General features: G+C 42.5%; 1 protein-coding gene across 3 annotated transcripts in view; it reads left to right on the forward strand.

Annotated features, from left to right (window-relative positions):
- LOC115113149 (acylphosphatase-2-like) overlaps nt 1–19,697 on the forward strand; it is a 77,844-nt gene that overhangs the window by 54,142 nt on the left and 4,005 nt on the right. Inside the window, exons 1-3 of one of the 3 annotated variants that reach the window (XM_029640447.2) lie at nt 11,091–11,221; nt 11,652–11,668; nt 11,864–11,973. In XM_029640447.2, the coding sequence (XP_029496307.1) occupies nt 11,155–11,221; nt 11,652–11,668; nt 11,864–11,973 (194 nt within the window). In that variant the 5' untranslated portion in view covers nt 11,091–11,154. Of the gene's footprint in view, nt 1–11,090; nt 11,222–11,651; nt 11,669–11,863; nt 11,974–19,697 lie in introns of those variants that run through there. The other 2 variants (XM_029640448.2, XM_029640446.2) reach the window with 2 other exon arrangements.

Below are 19,697 nucleotides of genomic sequence, written 5' to 3' on the forward strand. Positions count from 1 at the left end.
GAAGCCAGCCATATACCCTGATGTAGCCTGGGGGCTATGGGAGCAGGGGCCGCTTCCAAGTCAATTGTCCTCCCTGCTGTAAGTCAATGCCAATGGGTGCATACAAGTCTTCATTAAAGACCGTACGCACTGTATTACATAGAAAAAATGGCTATGATGAATCATGCAACTAAGCCAACTACTAAGCCTATAGCTAATTTACATAATTACTGTATTGGATTTAATTTAATTAATGTATTGTTTATTGAAGGAGGATAGTCCACTCAATTACAATCACAGGTGTTTTTCTCAGAATCCTTGGATCCAACTGAACTGTGTCTCTTTCTACATTAGTCAAGGCAAACAAGACTGAAGATAAGAGATGGAGTGTACTCCAACGCTGCTCCATTCACATGAGTTATTCACTGCTTTAAAACAGAATCCATACTAAGGCTGTTTAGACAGGCAGCCCAATTCTGTTATGCACTAATTCATCATTTGACCAATCACATCAACTCTGAAAAAGATCTGATGTGAAAAGATCTGATGCGATTGGCCTGTCTAAACGCAGCTTAAGCAACATAGACAGAGGCAAAGTTCAGAAGCATTATTCTCAGAGCACTTCAGCAACTACTGTACATAGTAAATCCTGCGTTACTGTATGTGTTCAATGTATCTGACAGTGAGGAAATACAAACAATCCTCAATATAGAAATAATCCATAAAATGTTTGGACTCAATGGAATACAGTTTATGGGTTATACTCTTTGGGGTTTTATGTGATACCTTAGTGGAGGACTATTACACCACATTACATCAGTTTAGCTTTATATCATTGCAGAGGATCAAAACATGGATAGACTACTTTCCCATGTATGTGTGTGTTTGAAGCATTGTGGCTTTTTACTGGTACTCCAAACATACAGTCTATGACAAAATCTACCATAACATGTTATTGCACAATTTACAGTACCAGTCAAAAGTTTAGACACACCGGCTCATTCAAGGGTTTTTCTTTATTTTGACTATTTTCTACATTGTAGAATAATATTGAAGACATCAAAACACATATGGAAGCATGTAGTAACCAACCAATCAAAATGTACTTTATTTTTGAGATTCTTCTAAGTAGCCACCTTGACGCCTTGATGACAGCTTTGCACATTCTTGGAATTCTATCAACCAGCTTCACCTGGAATGCTTTTCCAGCAGTCTTGAAGCAGTTCCCACATATGCTGAGCACTTGTTGGCTGATTTTCCTTTACTCTGCGGTCCAACTCATCCCAAACCATCTCACTTGGGTTGAGGTAGCATGATTGTGGAGGCCAGGTCATCTGATGCAACACTCCATCACTCTCCTTCTTAGTAAAGTAGCTCTTACACAGCCTAGAGGTGTGGTACGTCATTGTCATGTTGAAAAACAAATGATGATCCCACTAAGTGCAGACCAGATGGGATGGTGTATCGCTGCAGAATGTTGTGGTAGCCATGCTGGTTAAGTGTGCCTTGAATTCTAAATAAATCACAGACAGTGTCACCAGCAAAGCACCCCCACACCCACACACCTCTTCCTCCATGCTTCATGGTGGGAACCACACATGTGGAGATCATCTATTCACCTACTCTGCGTCTCACAAAGACACAGAGTTTGGAACAAAAAATCTCAAATTTGGACTCCACCAGTCTAATGTCCATTGCTTGTGTTGATTCGCCCAAGCGAGTCTCTTCTTCTTATTTGTGTCCTTTAGTAGTGGTTTCTTTGCAGAAATTCAACCAAAAAGGCCTGATTCATGCAGTGTCCTCTGAACAGTTGATATTGAGATTACTAGAACTCTGTGAAGCATTTATTTGAGCTGCAATTTCTGAGGCTGGTAACTCTAATGAACGTATCCTCTGCAGTAGAGTTAACTATGGGTCTTCCTTTCCTGTTGTAGTCCTCACGAGAGCAAGTTTCATCATAGCGCTTGATTGTTTTTGCAACTGCACTTGAAGAAACTTCAAAAGTTTTTGACATTTCCCAGATTTACTGATCTTCATGTCTGAAAGTAATGATAGACTGTTGTTTCTCTTTGCTTATTTGAGCTGTTCTTGCCTTAATATGGACTTGGTCTTTTACCAAATAGAGCTATCTTCTCTATATCACCCCTACCTTGTCACAACACAACTGATTGTCTCAAATGCTTTAAGAAGGAAATAAATTCCACATATTAACTTTAACAAATCCAATCAAATTTTATTTGTCACATACACATGGTTAGCAGATGTTAATGCGAGTGTAGCGAAATGCTTGTGCTTCTAGTTCCGACAATGCAGTAATAACCAACAAGTAATCTAACTAACAATTCCAAAACTACTGTCTTATACACAGTGTAAGGGGATAAAGAATATGTACATAAGGATATATGAATGAGTGATGGTACAGAGCAGCATAGGCAAGATACAGTAGATGGTATCGAGTACAGTATATACATATGAGATGAGTATGTAAACAAAGTGGCATAGTTAAAGTGGCTAGTGATACATGTATTACATAAGGATGCAGTCGATGATATAGAGTACAGTATATACGTATGCATATGAGATGAATAATGTAGGGTAAGTAACATTATATAAGGTAGCATTGTTTAAAGTGGCTAGTGATATATTTACATCATTTCCCATCAATTCCCATTATTAAAGTGGCTGGAGTTGAGTCAGTGTCAGTGTGTTGGCAGCAGCCACTCAATGTTAGTGGTGGCTGTTTAACAGTCTGATTGCCTTGAGATAGAAGCTGTTTTTCAGTCTCTCGGTCCCAGCTTTGATGCACCTGTACTGACCTCGCCTTCTGGATGATAGCGGGGTGAACAGGCAGTGGCTCGGGTGGTTGATGTCCTTGATGATCTTTATGGCCTTCCTGTAACATCGGGTGGTGTAGGTGTCCTGGAGGGCAGGTAGTTTGCCCCCAGTGATGCGTTGTGCAGACCTCACTACCCTCTGGAGAGCCTTACGGTTGAGGGCGGAGCAGTTGCCGTACCAGGCGGTGATACAGCCCGCCAGGATGCTCTCGATTGTGCATCTGTAGAAGTTTGTGAGTGCTTTTGGTGACAAGCCGAATTTCTTCAGCCTCCTGAGGTTGAAGAGGCGCTGCTGCGCCTTCTTCACGATGCTGTCTGTGTGAGTGGACCAATTCAGTTTGTCTGTGATGTGTATGCCGAGGAACTTAAAACTTGCTACCCTCTCCACTACTGTTCCATCGATGTGGATAGGGGGGTGTTCCCTCTGCTGTTTCCTGAAGTCCACAATCAAGGCACACATGTTAATTGAAATGGATTCCAGGTGACTACCTCATGAAGCTGGTTGAGAGAATGCCAAGAGTGTGCAAAGCTGTCATCAAGGCAAAGGGTGGCTACTTTGAAGAATCTCAAATATAAAATATATTTTGATTTGTTTAATACTTTTTTGGTTACTACATGATTCCATATGTGTTATTTCAGAGTGTTGATGTATTCGCTATTATTCTACAATGTAGAAAATAGTCTAAATAAAGTTTGTGTCCAAACTTTTGACTGGTACTGTATATTTCATAATTGGGAAACATAAATGTTCTTGCATTATTCAAGAGGACAATGCAGTGCAATGCAATCAATCAGTATGATTTCAGTCATAAAATGGTTAATGGAAACACCTGAAAGTATTGACAGTTGTTAAATACAGATTCTGGTTTTGAATAATATGCGATATGTACGTTTGTTGACAAGATGGAAGTGGTTATGTTTAAAAAAAACATTTTTTACTGCTTTTGTAAATTTAGCCTATACACAATCCACCCACAATTATATCCACCACAAACCCAGCGACAGCATTTTTTTACTGTGACCTAACGTAGCATAATGTCCTAGGCTGAACAGTCAGTACCATTGAAAGTCTTTGAACTGCTGCAGGTGTCTTTTGACAAGTCCATTGCTGTTCATGGATGTGCCCTAATTCTCTCCTCCCCCTTGGGTTTGTGTACACTAGCGCCTAGTGTTCCCGTGTCCTTTACAAAGGTCAATTTGGCTGCTTTGGTTGGCCACACACTTCCTCCCTAACCAGCCTCAACCCCACACTGATCATCAGACACATCAGGGAACAGGCCGACCAGGGCCAACTGCATACAATGTATTTAATGGAGCTCTATTTCCTTATCCTTTGTTATGTAAAGTCATTGATGTGTGTGCATGCGCCGGTGTCAGTGTGAATTTTTGGTTTGTGTGTGTGTATTTGTGTGTGTTTGTATGTTCCGTGTGTGCGTGTGTGGATGCACAGGGAGGGGAGATGGACTCTGGCCACGGATGCATTCTGTTGGATGATATTACTAAAAGGAGCCGACATGTTACACAGCAGACATGGCGTAGCTTTGCCTTTCAGCTCAGCTCTCTGCCCCCGTGCCTGACAAGGCCTCAGGGATCACCCCAGTCCACAGCGAGGCGCAGAATAGCACTCGACATCTTTCACAGACGCTGCAAAGAACACAGCGACCTAAAAACCCAGCTCACAGAAAACCCTGCATTCCAAACAGAAGAGTCATCCATGTGTGAACACAGTGAACACACACTGAAATTCGATTATATCACCACTCTCCAATAATTTAGCAAGACTGTAAAATTGTTCCCTGTCGCCTGCAATGTGATGAGGGGGGGGTTGTTATGGAACAGTAGAGTAAATATTTCGATAGGAGCGATCATCGTTGTTTCATGTGACGATCCTCAGCTGTCAGTTCTGCGGCTCGTCTGTCTCATTCTCTCTTTATCTGTGGGTGGTAGGATGCTGTGTTTGTTTGCCTGTGTGTTGGTGCCCGCCTGCCTGTCCAGTGGTATGTGTCTGCACACGCGCCTCTGTCTATCTGTGTGTATGTGTGTTTGTTTGTATTCCAGCCTCTTTCATTTTGTGCTTATGGTAATTGTGCTCTGGCCTTAGTCACAAAATAGTTCGTTTGTAGAGGCTAATTAGATGAATGTCAGATGCAATCTTGGTAGCTAACCACCACAACCCTGCAGCTGTATGCTAACTTTAAGCTTCATACAGACCTGCAGATGTCTAGTACTTGTCTGAGACGACCTGATATACCTGCTAACACGAGGCTACCTAGCTGAGCTATCGGTAACTACAATACACCTTGGGCTAAATGATAACTAGGGCTCTTTGCCAACCTGGGGCCCCTTAGCTATGACCTGCTGACTCAGAAACATGAGCTGAACTGGACTCCTGACTGATCTTTGCCTGCAGCATCAACCTCTCACTGACTTTGAGGGAAAAAGTATAAATAGCACAAATATGCCGTTACTAACCCTTGGAATTCACCCCCCCCCCCCCCCCAGCACTGTGGCAATTAGCCAGGCAGAACCTGGATCAGTCAGTAATGTGGTACCATATCCCAATGATGCATTAATGATTGTGGAAACATAACGTGATTTAATTAGAAAGCTTTATCAAATCAGATAACCTGTTCAAATTTTTGTCCAGCACATGTTGGGCACAATGCCCATCTGATTCAAAGTGATGGGAGAAATGTAAACACATTAACACAGAATAAGAGCAAATGACCTAAGCAGGCTACTGTAGCCGTTGGCAAATGCAGTACTGAATAAAATAGATCATTGTGGACTGTGAACCTAAGGATGGTATTTGCTGTAGGGTTGTTCTGGGTTTGAGCATAAAGATTACATTTTCTAAACCAGAAACTATCAGTTCTAGTTTAGAAAATAACGGGGCAATACTTATGCAATTAATTTTTTTTGTACTGGAAATGTTGTACAGTGTATGAGCTTTTATTTAAATTTGAAGGTAGTAGTAAATATGAATATACTGTATTTGAATGGAAATATATTCCCTTGGATATGTAACATGAGTATTGACTGGGTTTGGAAATGTGAGTCAATGTGGGTGGGAGGATTTATTTTCTGGGATCTGGATTGGAAATGAATTACAAGGGTTAGGAATGGCACATTTGTGCTATTTATACTTTTGCCCTCCAAGTCAGCATGAGGTTGATACTGCAGGCAAAGATCAGTCAGGAGTCCAGTTCAGCTCAGCTCATGTTTCTGAGTCAGCAGGTAGCTGCAGGTCATAGTGCATTCGGAAAGTATCCAGACCCCTTCACTTTTTCCACATTTTGTTACATTACAGCCTTATTCTAAAATGTGTTTTTCTTCTCATCAATCTACACACAATACCCCATAATGACAAAGCAAAAACATACCTTATTTACATTTATGTAAATACATTATTAACATAAATATTCAGACCCTTTGCTAAGAGACTCGAATTTGAGCTCAGGTGCATCCTGTTTCTATTGATCCCCCTTGAGATGTTTATACAACTTAATTGGAGTCCACCTGTGATAAATTAAATTGATTGGACATGATTTGGAAAGGCACACACCTGTCTATGTAAGGTCCCAAAGTTGGCAGTGCATGTCAGAGCAAGAACCAAGCCATGAGGTCGAAGGAATTGTCCGTAGAGCTCCGAGACGATTCTGTAGTGGCACAAATCTGGGTAAGGGTACCAAACAATTTTGGTACCCTTACCCAGACCTGTGCCTCTGCAGAATCCTCTCGGAGCTCTACGGACAATTCCGTTGAAGGTCCCAAGAACACAGTAGCCAACATCATTTTTAAATGGAAGAAGTTTGGAACCACCAAGACTCTTTCTAGAGCTGGCCCCCGGCTAAACTGAACAATCGGGGGAAGGGGCTTGGTCAGGGATGTGACCAAGAACCCAATGGTCACTCTGACAGAGCTCCAGAGTTCCTCTGTGGAGATGGGAAAACCTTCCAGAAGGAAAACCATCTCTGCAACACTCCACCATTGAGGCCTTTATGGTAGAGTGGTCAGACAGAAGCCAATCCTCAGTAAAAGGCACATGACAGCCCGCATTGAGTTTGCCAATAGGCACCTGAAGGACTATCAGACCATGGGAAACAAGATTCTCTGGTGTGATGAAACTAAGATTTAACTATTTGGCCTGAATGCCAAGATTCACGTCTGGAGGAAACCTGGAACAATCCCTACTGTGAAGAATGGTGGTGAGAGCATCATGCTGTTGGGATGTTTTTCAGGAACAGGGACTGGGAGACTAGTCAAGATTGAGGAAAATATGAATGGAGCAAAGTATAGAGAGATCCTTGATGAAAAGCTGCCCCAAAGCGCTCAGGACCTCGGTTCACCTTCCAACAGGACAACGACCCTAAGCACACAGCCAAGACGACGCAGGAGTGACTTCAAGACAAGTCTCTGAATGTCCTTGTGTAGCCCAGCCAGAGCCCGGACTTGAACCCGATCTAACATCTCTGGAGAGACCTGAAAATGGCTGTGCAGCAACGCTGTGCAGCAACGTAATCGCTGACAAAGGTGCTCAACAAAGTAAGGTAAAGGGTCAGAATATTTATGTCAATATGATATTTCAGTTTTTTATTTTAATACATGTTTTTACTTTGTCATTATGGGATATTGTGGGTAGATTGATGGAGGGAAAAAAATTATAGGCTGTAATGTAACAAAAAGAGGAAAAAGTCAAGGTGTCTGAATACTTTCTGAATGCACTGTAGCTAAGGAGCCCCAAGTTGGCAGAGAGCAGTAGTTATCATTTAGCCCCAGGTTAATACTGTATTTTAGTTACCAATAGCTCAGATGGGTATCCTCATGTTATCCGTTATATCAATATCAGACAAGTGCTAAACTGCTGTAGGTCTGTATAAAGCTTAAAGTTATCAAACAGCTGCAGGGTTGTGGTGGTTAGCTACCAAGATTGCATGGGTCATTTATCTAATAAGCCTCTACAAACAAGCTATTTTGTGACTAAGCATTCTTTTCAAATGTTTTCTGAAAAGAACATGAGTTTTACTGCTGTGCTGTTCTGATGTGTAATAGTATCTATCTTTGTGTTTGTTGTGTGTGTGCATCTGATTTACACATGTTTGTATTTGTTTGTGTGTGTTGGGTATATAGCCGCTCTGCACTGTATTTTACAGGTTAAGTAGGTTATGCTTTTTGTATGTAATTTCAGACCCTGGGGGGGGGGGGTCTATCAAATCATCTCGTTTCCATCAGATAGAGCCAGACATTTGCTGAACCTTCACCTAAATGTTATTTTTCTTCCTCACTAATACAGACAATTGACTGTGTTTTGCTCGGGTGCTTTTTTCTTCTTCCAATGGTTGGCATTTACCATGGTTATCCAAGATATGAGTGTTTTAGGAAATATGTCTAAAAACAGCAGTAGAGCTGTGTGTGGGTCAAATGAGACAGGATGGTTTGTCTGCCATCTAGTGGACAAAGTGGCTCAAGCTTTTCTGTTGCCAGTTCCTCCCGACATTATTCTGGACAGCTGTTGGTGTCTTCAAGTTGCTTGTAATTATTAATTGCACAGTATTCCCGTCGTGAGTGACCATACTGTTAAATGATCTGTGTTTCTTAATTTAGGTGCTTGCAAGTGTCCATTGCTCTGTGTTTTTATAAGCGTAGTGCACTTGACTAAATAAGCAAAGTAACACTTGCTTGCTAAGAGTCTATGATTTACACTTGCCTTCAAATCAAATCACATTTTATTGGTCACATACACATATTTATCAGATGGTATTGCGGGTGTAGCGAAATGCTTGTGTAGAATAATACAAACAAGTTCAACAATCAAAACAGACCTTTGGACATAAACATACCTCCGCAGGACCGCTACAATATACTTCACAAATAAAACTCTGTGAAACAACTAACTCAGGACACTAAAGAAGCTCTCTCTGAGCAACAAACACAGAATACAGGACATAACCATACACTCTCTCTCAGCAACAACCAACACAGGACATACTAATCATCTCCCTTCTGAGCAACAGAACACTGGCTTATATAGCTGGAGAAGGAGTCTGTAATGGGATACAGCTGTATCCTGACGAGGGGGCGGGGTCAGCTCCAATTAGCAATGGGACCGACCAATCAGCTGCTTGGGGGAATTTCAGACCGCCATCCTGAAACACACACATATAAACAAAACCACAACACAGAAACTGAGGAACGTAACACTCAAGAAATGTGGTTTCCACTTTGCACAAAGTCCAGTGTAGTTCATTGAGTGCCGCCGTGGTATATGCTTGAGGGGGAATATACACAGCTGTGACTATAACTGAAGAGAATTCTCTTGGGAGGTAATAAGGTTGACATTTGATTGTGAGATATTCTCGGTCGGGTGAACAAAAGGACTTGAGTTCCTCTACGTTATCACAATCACACCATGAGTAGTTACTCATGAAACATACACCAACGCCTTGCTTCTTCCCGGAGAGTTCTTTATTCCTGTCTGCGCGATGTACTGAGAACCCAGCTGGATGTATGGACAGGGACGGACACATAGCATAATGATTCTAACAACCTAAGAGCTTGTTGCTGCATTATTATTATTATTTATTTATTTATTTTTAGAATTTTTACCCCTTTTTTCTCCCCAATTCCGTGGTATCCAATTGTTGTAGTAGCTACTATCTTGTCTCATCTCTACAACTCCCGTACGGGCTCGGGAGAAACGAAGGTTGAAAGTCATGCGTCCTCCGATACACAACTCACCCAGCCGTACTGCTTCTTAACACAGCGCACATCCAACCCGGAAGCCAGCTGCACCAATGTGCCGGAGGAAACACCGTGTACCTGGCAACCTTGGTTAGCGCTCACTGCACCCGGCCCGCCACAGGAGTCGCTGGTGCGCAATGAGACAAGGACATCCCTACCGACCAAGCCCTCCCTAACCATGCTAGGCCAATTGTGCATCGCCCCACGGACCTCCCGGTCGCGGCCGGTTACGACAGAGCCTGGGCGCGAACCCAGGGACTCTGATGGCACAGCTGGCGCTGCAGTACAGCGCCCTTAACCACTGGGCCACCCGGGAGGCCCTGTGGCTGCATTATTACACCCACTGTGAACCTATGGATGGTATTTGCTGTAGGAGGAAGCACATGGATGTTCTGGGCTTGAGCATAAAAGTTAACTTTTCTAAACCGGAAAGTATCAGTTCATGTTTAGAATATAATGGGGTAATATTTATGCAAATTCATGTTTTTCTACTGGATATGTTGTATAAGAACTGTATTTTAATTTGAAAGTGGTAGTAAATATGAATATATTTTAAAGTAACTGTATTCCCTTGGATATGTAAATAAGTATTGCTTGGGTTATGAGTCAATGTTGGGTGGAAGGATTTATTTTCTGGGATCTGGAGTGGAAATTCATTCCATGGGTTAAGAAATGGCACATTTGTGCTATTTATACTTTTGCCTTCAAAGTCAGTGAGAGGTTGATGCTGCAGGCAAAGTGCAATCAGGAGTCCAGTTCACCTCATGTTTCTGAGTCAGCAGGTCATAGCTAAAGGGCCCCAGGTTGGCAGAGAGCCCTAGTTATCATTTAGCCCCAGGTTAACACTGTATTCTAGTTACTGGTAGCTCAGATAGGTAGCTTCATGTTAGCCGGTATATCAGCCTGAGACAAGCGATAGACAGCTGCAGGTATAGATGAAGCTAAAAGTTATCAAACAGCTGCAGGGTTGTGGTGGTTAGCTACCAAGATTGCATGGGTCATTTATCTAATAAGCCTATACAAGCAAGCTATTTTGTGATTAAGCATTCTTTTCAGATGTTTTCTGAATATAATATGAGTTTCACTGCTGTGCTGTTCTGATGTATATCAGTATCTCTGTGCTTGCTGTGTGTATGTGTGTGTGCGTTCATCTGATTTACACGTGTATTTGTTTGTGTGTGTTGGGTATATATCCGCTCTGCACTGTATTTTACAGGTTAAGTAGGTTATGTTTGTTTGTATTTCATTTCAGACCCTGGGGGATCTATCAAATCAACTCTTGTTTCCATCCAGACAGTTATTTGCTGAACATTCACCCAAATGCTCTTTTTCAACATGAACACCCTCACTAATACAGACTTTGACACTTTACGTTGTTTTGCTTGTGTGCTTACCCCCCCCCCCCCCCCCCCCCCAATGGCTGGCACTTACCATGGCTATACAAGATATGAGTGTTTTAGGAAATATGTCTAAAAACAGCAGTAGAGCTGTGGGCCAAATGAGAAAGGATGTTTTTTCTGCCATCTAGTGGACAAAGTGGCGCAAGCTTTTCTTTTGACAGTTCCTCCCGACATTATTCTGGACAACTGTTGAATTCACCATGTCCAATGACGCAGCTGGTGCAAAATTGTGTTCTGTAGATTTTGAGATTTTTGGCCATGTCCAAGGTTGGTGTCTTCAAGTTGCTTGTAATTATTAATTGCACAGTATTCCCGTCGTGAGTGGCCATACTGTAAAATGATCTGGGTTTCTTAATTTAGGTTCTTGCAAGTGTCCATTGCTCTGTGTTTTTATAAGCGTACTGCATTTCACTAAATAAGCAAAGTAACACTTGCTTGTTAAAAGTCTCTGATTTACACTTGCCTTCAATGCCGCATAGCCTACAGGTTCTAACAACCTAAGAGCTTGCTACTGCATTGTTACACCCACATTCTGTTTACAATCCTGCAGTTAGTTATTCGTTTACACCCACAGAACTCTTAGTACAGTCAGTATGGAACCTATCATCATAAGTGAAGACTCAGTCAACTGTATAAGCTAATAAGTGACATAGCCTATTATATTTGTCAGTAATCACGTTTTCTCTGTTTCTTGTAGGGGTCTGTTTCAGAATGGTACGTTTCTCCCACAAGACCCTATAGCTGAATTTCAGTCAAATGAAAATAATAAAAATTCTACTCTGCTATATTAAGTGCCCACCCCTCGCACTTTCACAGAGGAGATGCCAACCAACAGTATAGTGCCTAGTGATATCACTCATGACTGTATGAATCATCTTCATTGCTCTCTCTCTCTCATCTTCTCTACAGTACACAGAAAAGGAGGGTCTGAGACTGGGTCTGTGTGGCTGGGTAAAGAACACCAACAAGGGCACTGTGGTCGGCCAGGTTCAGGGGCCTGCAGACATGATCTGTGAGATGTAAGTCCTACACCACTATCTACTGCATTGAAAAAACACTCCATGCTAACCAACGCAGGAAAAGCTCCACAGAGTGAAAGACAGTAGGAACAACAGTCTGGTTTGAAATATGGACTTTGAAAATGTTCTAACTATTTTCAACCCTTTCTAAAAGTGATACAGAATGCAATGCCAATAATCCCCTCCCGTCGCCGATCTTTCTTCAAGGCCCTGTGTTTTATATACACTGAGTGTACGAAACATTAAGAACACTTGCTCTTTCCATGACATACACTGACTAGGTGAATCCAGGTGAAAGCTATGATCACTTATTGATGTCACTTGTTAAATCCGCTTCAATCAGTGTAGATGAAGGGGATGAGGCAGGTTAAAGAAGGATTTTTAAGGCTCGAGACAATTGAGACATGGATTGTGTATGTGTGCCATTCGGTGGGTGAATGAGAAGAAAAAAGTTTTAAGTGCCTTTGAACGGGGTATGGTAGAACTGCAACGCTGCTGGGATTTTCACGGTCAATAGTTTCCCGTGTGTATCAAGAATGGTCCACCACCCAAAGGACGTCCAGCCAACTTTATACAACTTGTCATATGTGATGACGCTGGAGAGACGAAGCAGGTACGGGGAGTAAAACATTTAATAAATAACGGACATGGAACGAGACAGGAACAGCTTCAGCAAACTAATACTAAAGACAAAAACAATGCAGCAGCGGAGAACAGAGCTGGGGACTGACAGATATAGGGGAGGAAATGATCAGGTGATAAGTGACTTCAGAAGAACAGAGCTGGGGACTGACAGATATAGGGGAGGAAATGATCAGGTGATAAGTGACTCCAGGAGAACAGAGCTGGGGACTGACAGATATAGGGGAGGAAATGATCAGGTGATAAGTGACTCCAGGAGAACAGAGCTGGGGACTGACAGATATAGGGGAGGAAATGAACAGGTGATAAGTGACTCCAGGAGAACAGAGCTGGGGACTGACATATATAGGGGAGGAAATGATCAGGTGATAAGTGACTCCAGGAGAACAGAGCTGGGGACTGACAGATATAGGGGAGGAAATGATCAGGTGATAAGTGACTCCAGGAGAACAGAGCTGGGGACTGACAGATATAGGGGAGGAAATGATCAGGTGATAAGTGACTCCAGGAGAACAGAGCTGGGGACTGACAGATATAGGGGAGGAAATGATCAGGTGATAAGTGACTCCAGGAGAACAGAGCTGGGGACTGACAGATATAGGGGAGGAAATGATCAGGTGATAAGTGACTCCAGGAGAACAGAGCTGGGGACTGACAGATATAGGGGAGGAAATGATCAGGTGATAAGTGACTCCAGGAGAATAGAGCTGGGGACTGACAGATATAGGGGAGGAAATGAACAGGTGATAAGTGACTCCAGGAGAACAGAGCTGGGGACTGACAGATATAGGGGAGGAAATGAACAGGTGATAAGTGACTCCAGGAGAACAGAGCTGGTGACTGACAGATATAGGGGAGGAAATGAACAGGTGATAAGTGACTCCAGGAGAACAGAGCTGGGGACTGACAGATATAGGGGAGGAAATGAACAGGTGATAAGTGACTCCAGGAGAACAGAGCTGGGGACTGACAGATATAGGGGAGGAAATGAACAGGTGATAAGTGACTCCAGGTGAGTCCAGTAACGCTGATGCGCGTGATGAGGGAAGGCAGGAGTGCATGATGGATGGCAGGATGGATGGCAGGAGTGCATGATGGATGGCAGGAGTGCATGATGCAGGCAACCTGGCGCCTTCAAGCGCCAGGGGGGGAGAGCGGGAGCAGACGTGACACAAACTGTGGGAAGCATTGGAGACAACATGGGCCAGCATCCCTGTGGAACGCAACTCAATATTAGGAAAGTGTCCCTAATGTTTGGTATACTCACTATATATTTCCATACTATGAGGTTGGAATAATACTGTGAAATTGTGAAAATGATGATAATGCAATTTTAGTGTAAGAGCCCATTTTGGTGGGATGGAGTTTTAGCCTGCCTGGCGACATCACCAGGCGGTATAAGTTAATATACCAATAATAAAGAGACTTTCAAACCTCTGCCAATAACAGATAGGGATCTGTAACCTGAAAACTTCTATTAGGCTCATCCAATTAGGCACCTAACTCAAACCACTCCCAGACTATCCAAGCAAAATTCTTGCTTGAGAAATTGCTATTTGCTAAGACCATTTTGACCATTTTAATTGAACAAAATAACAGTAAGGTACTTAATTGTTACCCAGAAATGATTTGATCTTGAGATAAAAAAAAAAAAATGGCTGCATTGGGCCTTTAATCAGTGCTTGACTTGGGCAGGAGCTCACTTGAGCTTTTCTACTGCTTGAGCTCCTATTCCACTTATAGAATATGAGCTAAAAAGTATTGTGGAGCTCCTGCACCTAAATATAAACAGTACCAGCACCCAAAATGAATATCGGCACGTATTTCAGTCCAAGTCAAGCACTGCCTTTAATGTTTTTCTCTTATTATACCAGCAGATGGCACTATTACCCTGCATAGACCAGTTCCAACATTCCATAGTCGTGTTATAGTCGTGTTATAGAACTAAACTCAATAGAATTTAGACTTTTTGGAGTCACACTTCACTCAGTGATTGTTTTTACAATCCTCACAATCCTCGAGTCTGTCTAGCCCCATAGATATGATTGGCTTTATTTTCCTCTGTTCTGGTGGGCAGGGCAATCACAGACCACTGCCGGCACATTCTGTAATGATGAGATAGTGTTTTGGCATAGCCTTCCACTAGAACGTCCTGATACATTCAGTTTCTCTGGGAGAGAAATATCACACGATTCAAACTACATTTTCCTTCCAAGTTAAGTGCTATTATCTAGACCTATTATTTTGACTGATCTTTGTGTGTTGGTGTGATATGAGCTGTTAATTGTTGTTGTTGTTGGTGTTGGCTCACACGTAAGCTGATTACTATGGCTAATGTGTTTATTATTGTCAGAGTTTGTCACAAATGTTCCCTTTGAGAGTCCGTTTGGGGAGGTGACGGAAACCTGCGACTGTCTGCTCTAATTCTCTTTTTCTACATTTTCTTCTTTCTCCTCTCTCAGCATTGCTCTTTTGCTCTGTTCCTCTCTCTCGCTTTCTCTTGCTATCTTGCTGGCCAGGGACTGAGTTTCTTGGTAGAGATAATCTCACCGACAGGACCGGGGTCCGGGGGTGGGTCTCTCATCCAGATGTGAATCTGATGTCATCGGGGTGGAAGCAGGTCACAGAGATTACATCATAATCTCAAGTGTGTTCCACAGAGAGCTATGAGAGGCTGCTCCAAATACCCACCCTGCCGCACACCCTCTCTAATGCTTACTGTATCTCATCACTACGCCCAGAAATTCTTGTAACTAAACACACACACATACACGCACACACACACACACACACGTTGTTGATACACTGTAGGAGACAAAGTTTTCACAGATCAAAATTATTTTCGTTTTTAGTTAACGTCAGTCTTTCAAGACCTCTGTCAATGTGAGCCAAAACCGAGCTTTTACATCTTTTCTCACTCTTAAAGGTTAATTGGTGTAGAGCACACTCTTTGGAAATGCCAAGCCTTCACAGATCACACCTACCCTTTCATGAGGGATACACATTGCTGTGTTTGTGTGTTGTTTTCTTTTACGTCAAGCACAATAGTGTAACGGCTGATCCTGTTTCTCCATAGACAGTTGTAGCAGAAAAAACAGAACAGTGTCTTTGGGACTCAGCAGGGGTCATCTCTTCCTGAGCTCAGCTCTGTTGAGTGTTCTGGATACCTCAATCTGTAGACATGGGATCATTGAGAATGCAAACTAAACCCTGGTGCCTACTCACAAGGTCCAGCTGTGCGTGCTGCTATGGTAACAGTGTCATTCCTGGGCCATAAAACCTCTATTTAAAGAGCCCTAATGGAATTATCCCCAATTTACTCTGTCTGGTCAGGAGAGAGAGAGAGTGGTTTGGCCAGTATCAGTTGGCTTTTGTGTTCCCTAATATGACATGATTTCCTTCTTAATTGTTATTTTAGGCCACAGAATTCTGGGTGGATGGATGAACTCGCCCTGCTATTGGGCCCAGATCATATCTGCATGACTGCTGCATCCATCCCTATTGAGATAATTCAATCAGCCATACAGCTACAATGTATTCTACTCAAATCATTAACAAGACTATTTCTTTAACAAATAGGTTGACAAATAATAATGTCTGAAGCTATTGGACAGTATGCAGCTGAGCTCCTGCCTTGAATTAGAGTGTTTTTGATTTTCTCTGAAGCTAAACCCAGTACCCCCGGCGGCAGGTAGCCTGGCGGTTGAGAGTGTTGGGCTAGTAACCAAATTGTCTGGGTCGAATCGCTGAGCCGACTAGGTGAAAAATCTTTCTGTGCTCCTCCTGTAAATCGCTCTGGATAAGAGCATTTGCAAAATGGCTGAAATGTACCCACCCACGTACCTGCATTTGGCCTTTTTTCTCTCATTTTCTACTGCTCTTTCCCTATCCTACTCTGTTCTGTATTTGGATCATATTGCTTATTGGTATGTCACAAATAACTTATATGTATAGAACAGCGAAACCACCACTGAAATCAAGCTAGACGTCCCCACCCGTTCATTCAGTTTCCAGCTAGCTGATGTAGGCTAGTAGTCTGTATCAGACAGGGAGTGGCATATTGTTTTTATGTGTCACACACCGGGTTCTCTCATCCTTAAAATCAATGAAAGTCATCACAGAAAGTACATGTGTTCCTGGGTGTTTTGTAGACTTGGAGGAAGTGGATGGTGATTTAGTGCTCTGTATCAGTTGTACCATGTATGCAGCACTGTGGGACTGACCTGCTGCCTGCTATAACTAATATAGCTCTTCTCTCTCCTGAGTCGTGTGACCCAAATCAGAACAACTTCTGTGTAGGAAGAGACCTACAAACCACCACTAGGAGGGAGGGAGGGATGATTGTTCAAGAGAGTGAGGGAGAGTGACAGAGGGAGAGGAAATTAGAGAAAGCGAAAGGGAGAAACTGAGAGATGGATTAAGGGAGAGAGAGGGAGGGAGGGACATTGAGTTAATCTATAAGAGAGTAGGAGAGATGGGGATAGAATGAGAACAAGAGAGGGAGAAGCAGAGGGTGATGAGGGAGGATGATAAAGTAGTTAGATGGAGGCTGTAGGTGGCTGTAGGTGCCACTGTTTTCCACAAGGTCTCTGTCCATGGCGGCTGAGACCGCTGGTCAGCGAGTGGCACGGCGGGGACACAGATGGTCTGGATTCTGGCCCATTTAATCCCTCTTAGCCCTGTTTTGATGGAGCCCCAACTAAAGCCTTATTCCTCTCTAAAGCTCTCTATAGGAATGTCACTACGCCCCCTATTCACTGCAGCTATGTGTAATGCACTGCATGCAGCTGTTGGGCTGATGACTGTTTGGGGACAGGGGTTTTCAGCCTATTATGAAGCTCAAACTGGCCCAGATGTTTTATTTTGACCTCCTCCAGCTCCAATGGTAAGATTTCCTCTGGAAGTGTTTTCTATAAAGCTGCTGTTTAGGATGCTTTATCTCTTAGTGAACAAACATCCACCAATGTTTTGGTTCCCTTCCCCAGATCTGTGCCTCAAACACAATCCTGGCTCGGAGCTCTATGGACAATTCCTTTGACCTCATGGCTTGGCTTTTGCTCTGACATGCACTGTCAACTGTGGGACCTTATATAGACAGGTGTCTGCCTTTCCAAATCATGTACAATCAATTACATTTACCACACATGGACACAAATCAAGTTGTAGAAACATCTCAAGGATGATCAATGGAAACAGGATGCACCTGAGCTCAACTTCAAGTCTTTTAGCAAAGGGTCTGAATACTTATGTAAAGGTGTTTCTAAAAACCTGTTTTTGCTCTGTCATAATGGTGTGTTGTGTGTAAATTATTGAGGATTTTTATTTATTTAATACATTTTAGAATAAGGCTGTAACGTAACAAAATGTGTAAAAAGTCAAGGGGTCTGAATACTTTCCAAAGACACTGTATACCCAGTGAAGGCAAATAACCTTGAATGTAATGTGGATTTTAGCAAACAACAGCTAACAAAAGCTAACACAGTCAAATAAAACTCTGAAATTACAGCTATTACTAGCTCCCTTTAAATGTATTTGTAGCTATTTTGCATTGGTCAGGAAAATAGCTAGCTGACACCCGACACCATTAACTATCTTTGCTAGGGGGGAGATCGAATTCGCATTTTGCAACATTGCTTCCATTGTCTGATTGGCAAACTGCAAGTTTCATACAAAGCTGTGCTGTTGCAAACTAAATGCTAGCTAGAAGCAAGAGGAAATTGTGTTTAATAAAAGCATGCACTCATAGATAAAAAGGGTCTCTAGATAGAACCTTTTGGTCAATTCAAATTTGAACTGCCATTCTGATTCAAAACTCAACTGCCATTCTATTATGGTGATGCAACAGGACGGTAGTTGAACTTGCAAATAGCCAACCAATAAGCATGTTATTTTTCAATTTATTAAGGTAAGCAAACTTTATGATTTAATTTAAATATATAAAACCAAAAGTCATATGGCAAACTATAGCTAGGCTAGATAAACACAGTTGTATTTGAATTTGAGCACCATTTATAAGCTAGCTAACTTTGCCCTCTAGCTGCCTAGCTAGACAGGAAAAAGTTAGGATACTTTAATTAGCCACATTATAAGCTAGCAAGCTAACAAATAAACATTTTATTATGGAATATGGCAAATAGAGCTAGCTACTGACCCAGCCTGACATTGGCAATTAGCTAATTGTTACTTTTATTTCAGTTGCAATGTATGTGTACTGTCTAATCAAATGTCCCAAAATTAAATTCAACAAATTAAATTAAAATAAAACCTAACCTAAAACCTAAAACCTTTAGCACACATTCATTTGCATCAAGCCTGTTTTGAGCATTTGGCCATAAATTCTCATCCACATCAAAGTGAATGTTGTTCATGCACCGTGTGAAATAGCTTTTGGCATGGCGAATCCAAGCTTGACATTGGTCTGCATTGATGTCGTCGTATGCCTCATCCATGGCCAGAAGGAGGGTGGCAAACTCATGGGGATGGCAATCGTATACCTTCCACCTCCCATTCCTCAAGTGGGTTAAGGAAAGGAGAGTATGGAGGCAGGTGAAGGGTCACGAATCGGGGATGGGGACCGAAACCATGCTTGAACAACCTCTGCATGGTGGAATCTGACATTGTCCCACACAATGACATCGGTGACCCCTTCACCTTGACAGGCCTGATCAATTTCATTGGGAAACAATGAGGTGTGTAGCTTTGTAGGATCAAAGTAATGGCCTATGTCCTACCACACCATCTTCAGAGATAGCTGCTCACATGGACATGTTTCCCCACGTTGCCCAGGCACTTGAATGGTCGCCCGTTGGCGGATGAGCCTCTGCCCACGACGCAGAGTTTTGGCCAGGTTGAAGCCCACTTCATCAACAAAGATATACTTGTGATGGTTCACAGCAGCATCAAGCACCATCTAAAAATATATATATGTTTTGTAGTATAGTTCCAACATGATATTGTGAAGTAGCATGTGTGTCAAATAGTAACAGCAATACAGTATATAGTGCTGTTCCTGAACATACTCAGCCCGCGGTTGTTTCACCCAGTCGTTGTTTCTCTCAAAAGGCACCAGGTAAATGTGTTTC

Source organism: Oncorhynchus nerka, linkage group LG28 (genome assembly GCF_034236695.1).
Source record: "Oncorhynchus nerka isolate Pitt River linkage group LG28, Oner_Uvic_2.0, whole genome shotgun sequence".
Taxonomy (NCBI): domain Eukaryota; kingdom Metazoa; phylum Chordata; class Actinopteri; order Salmoniformes; family Salmonidae; genus Oncorhynchus; species Oncorhynchus nerka.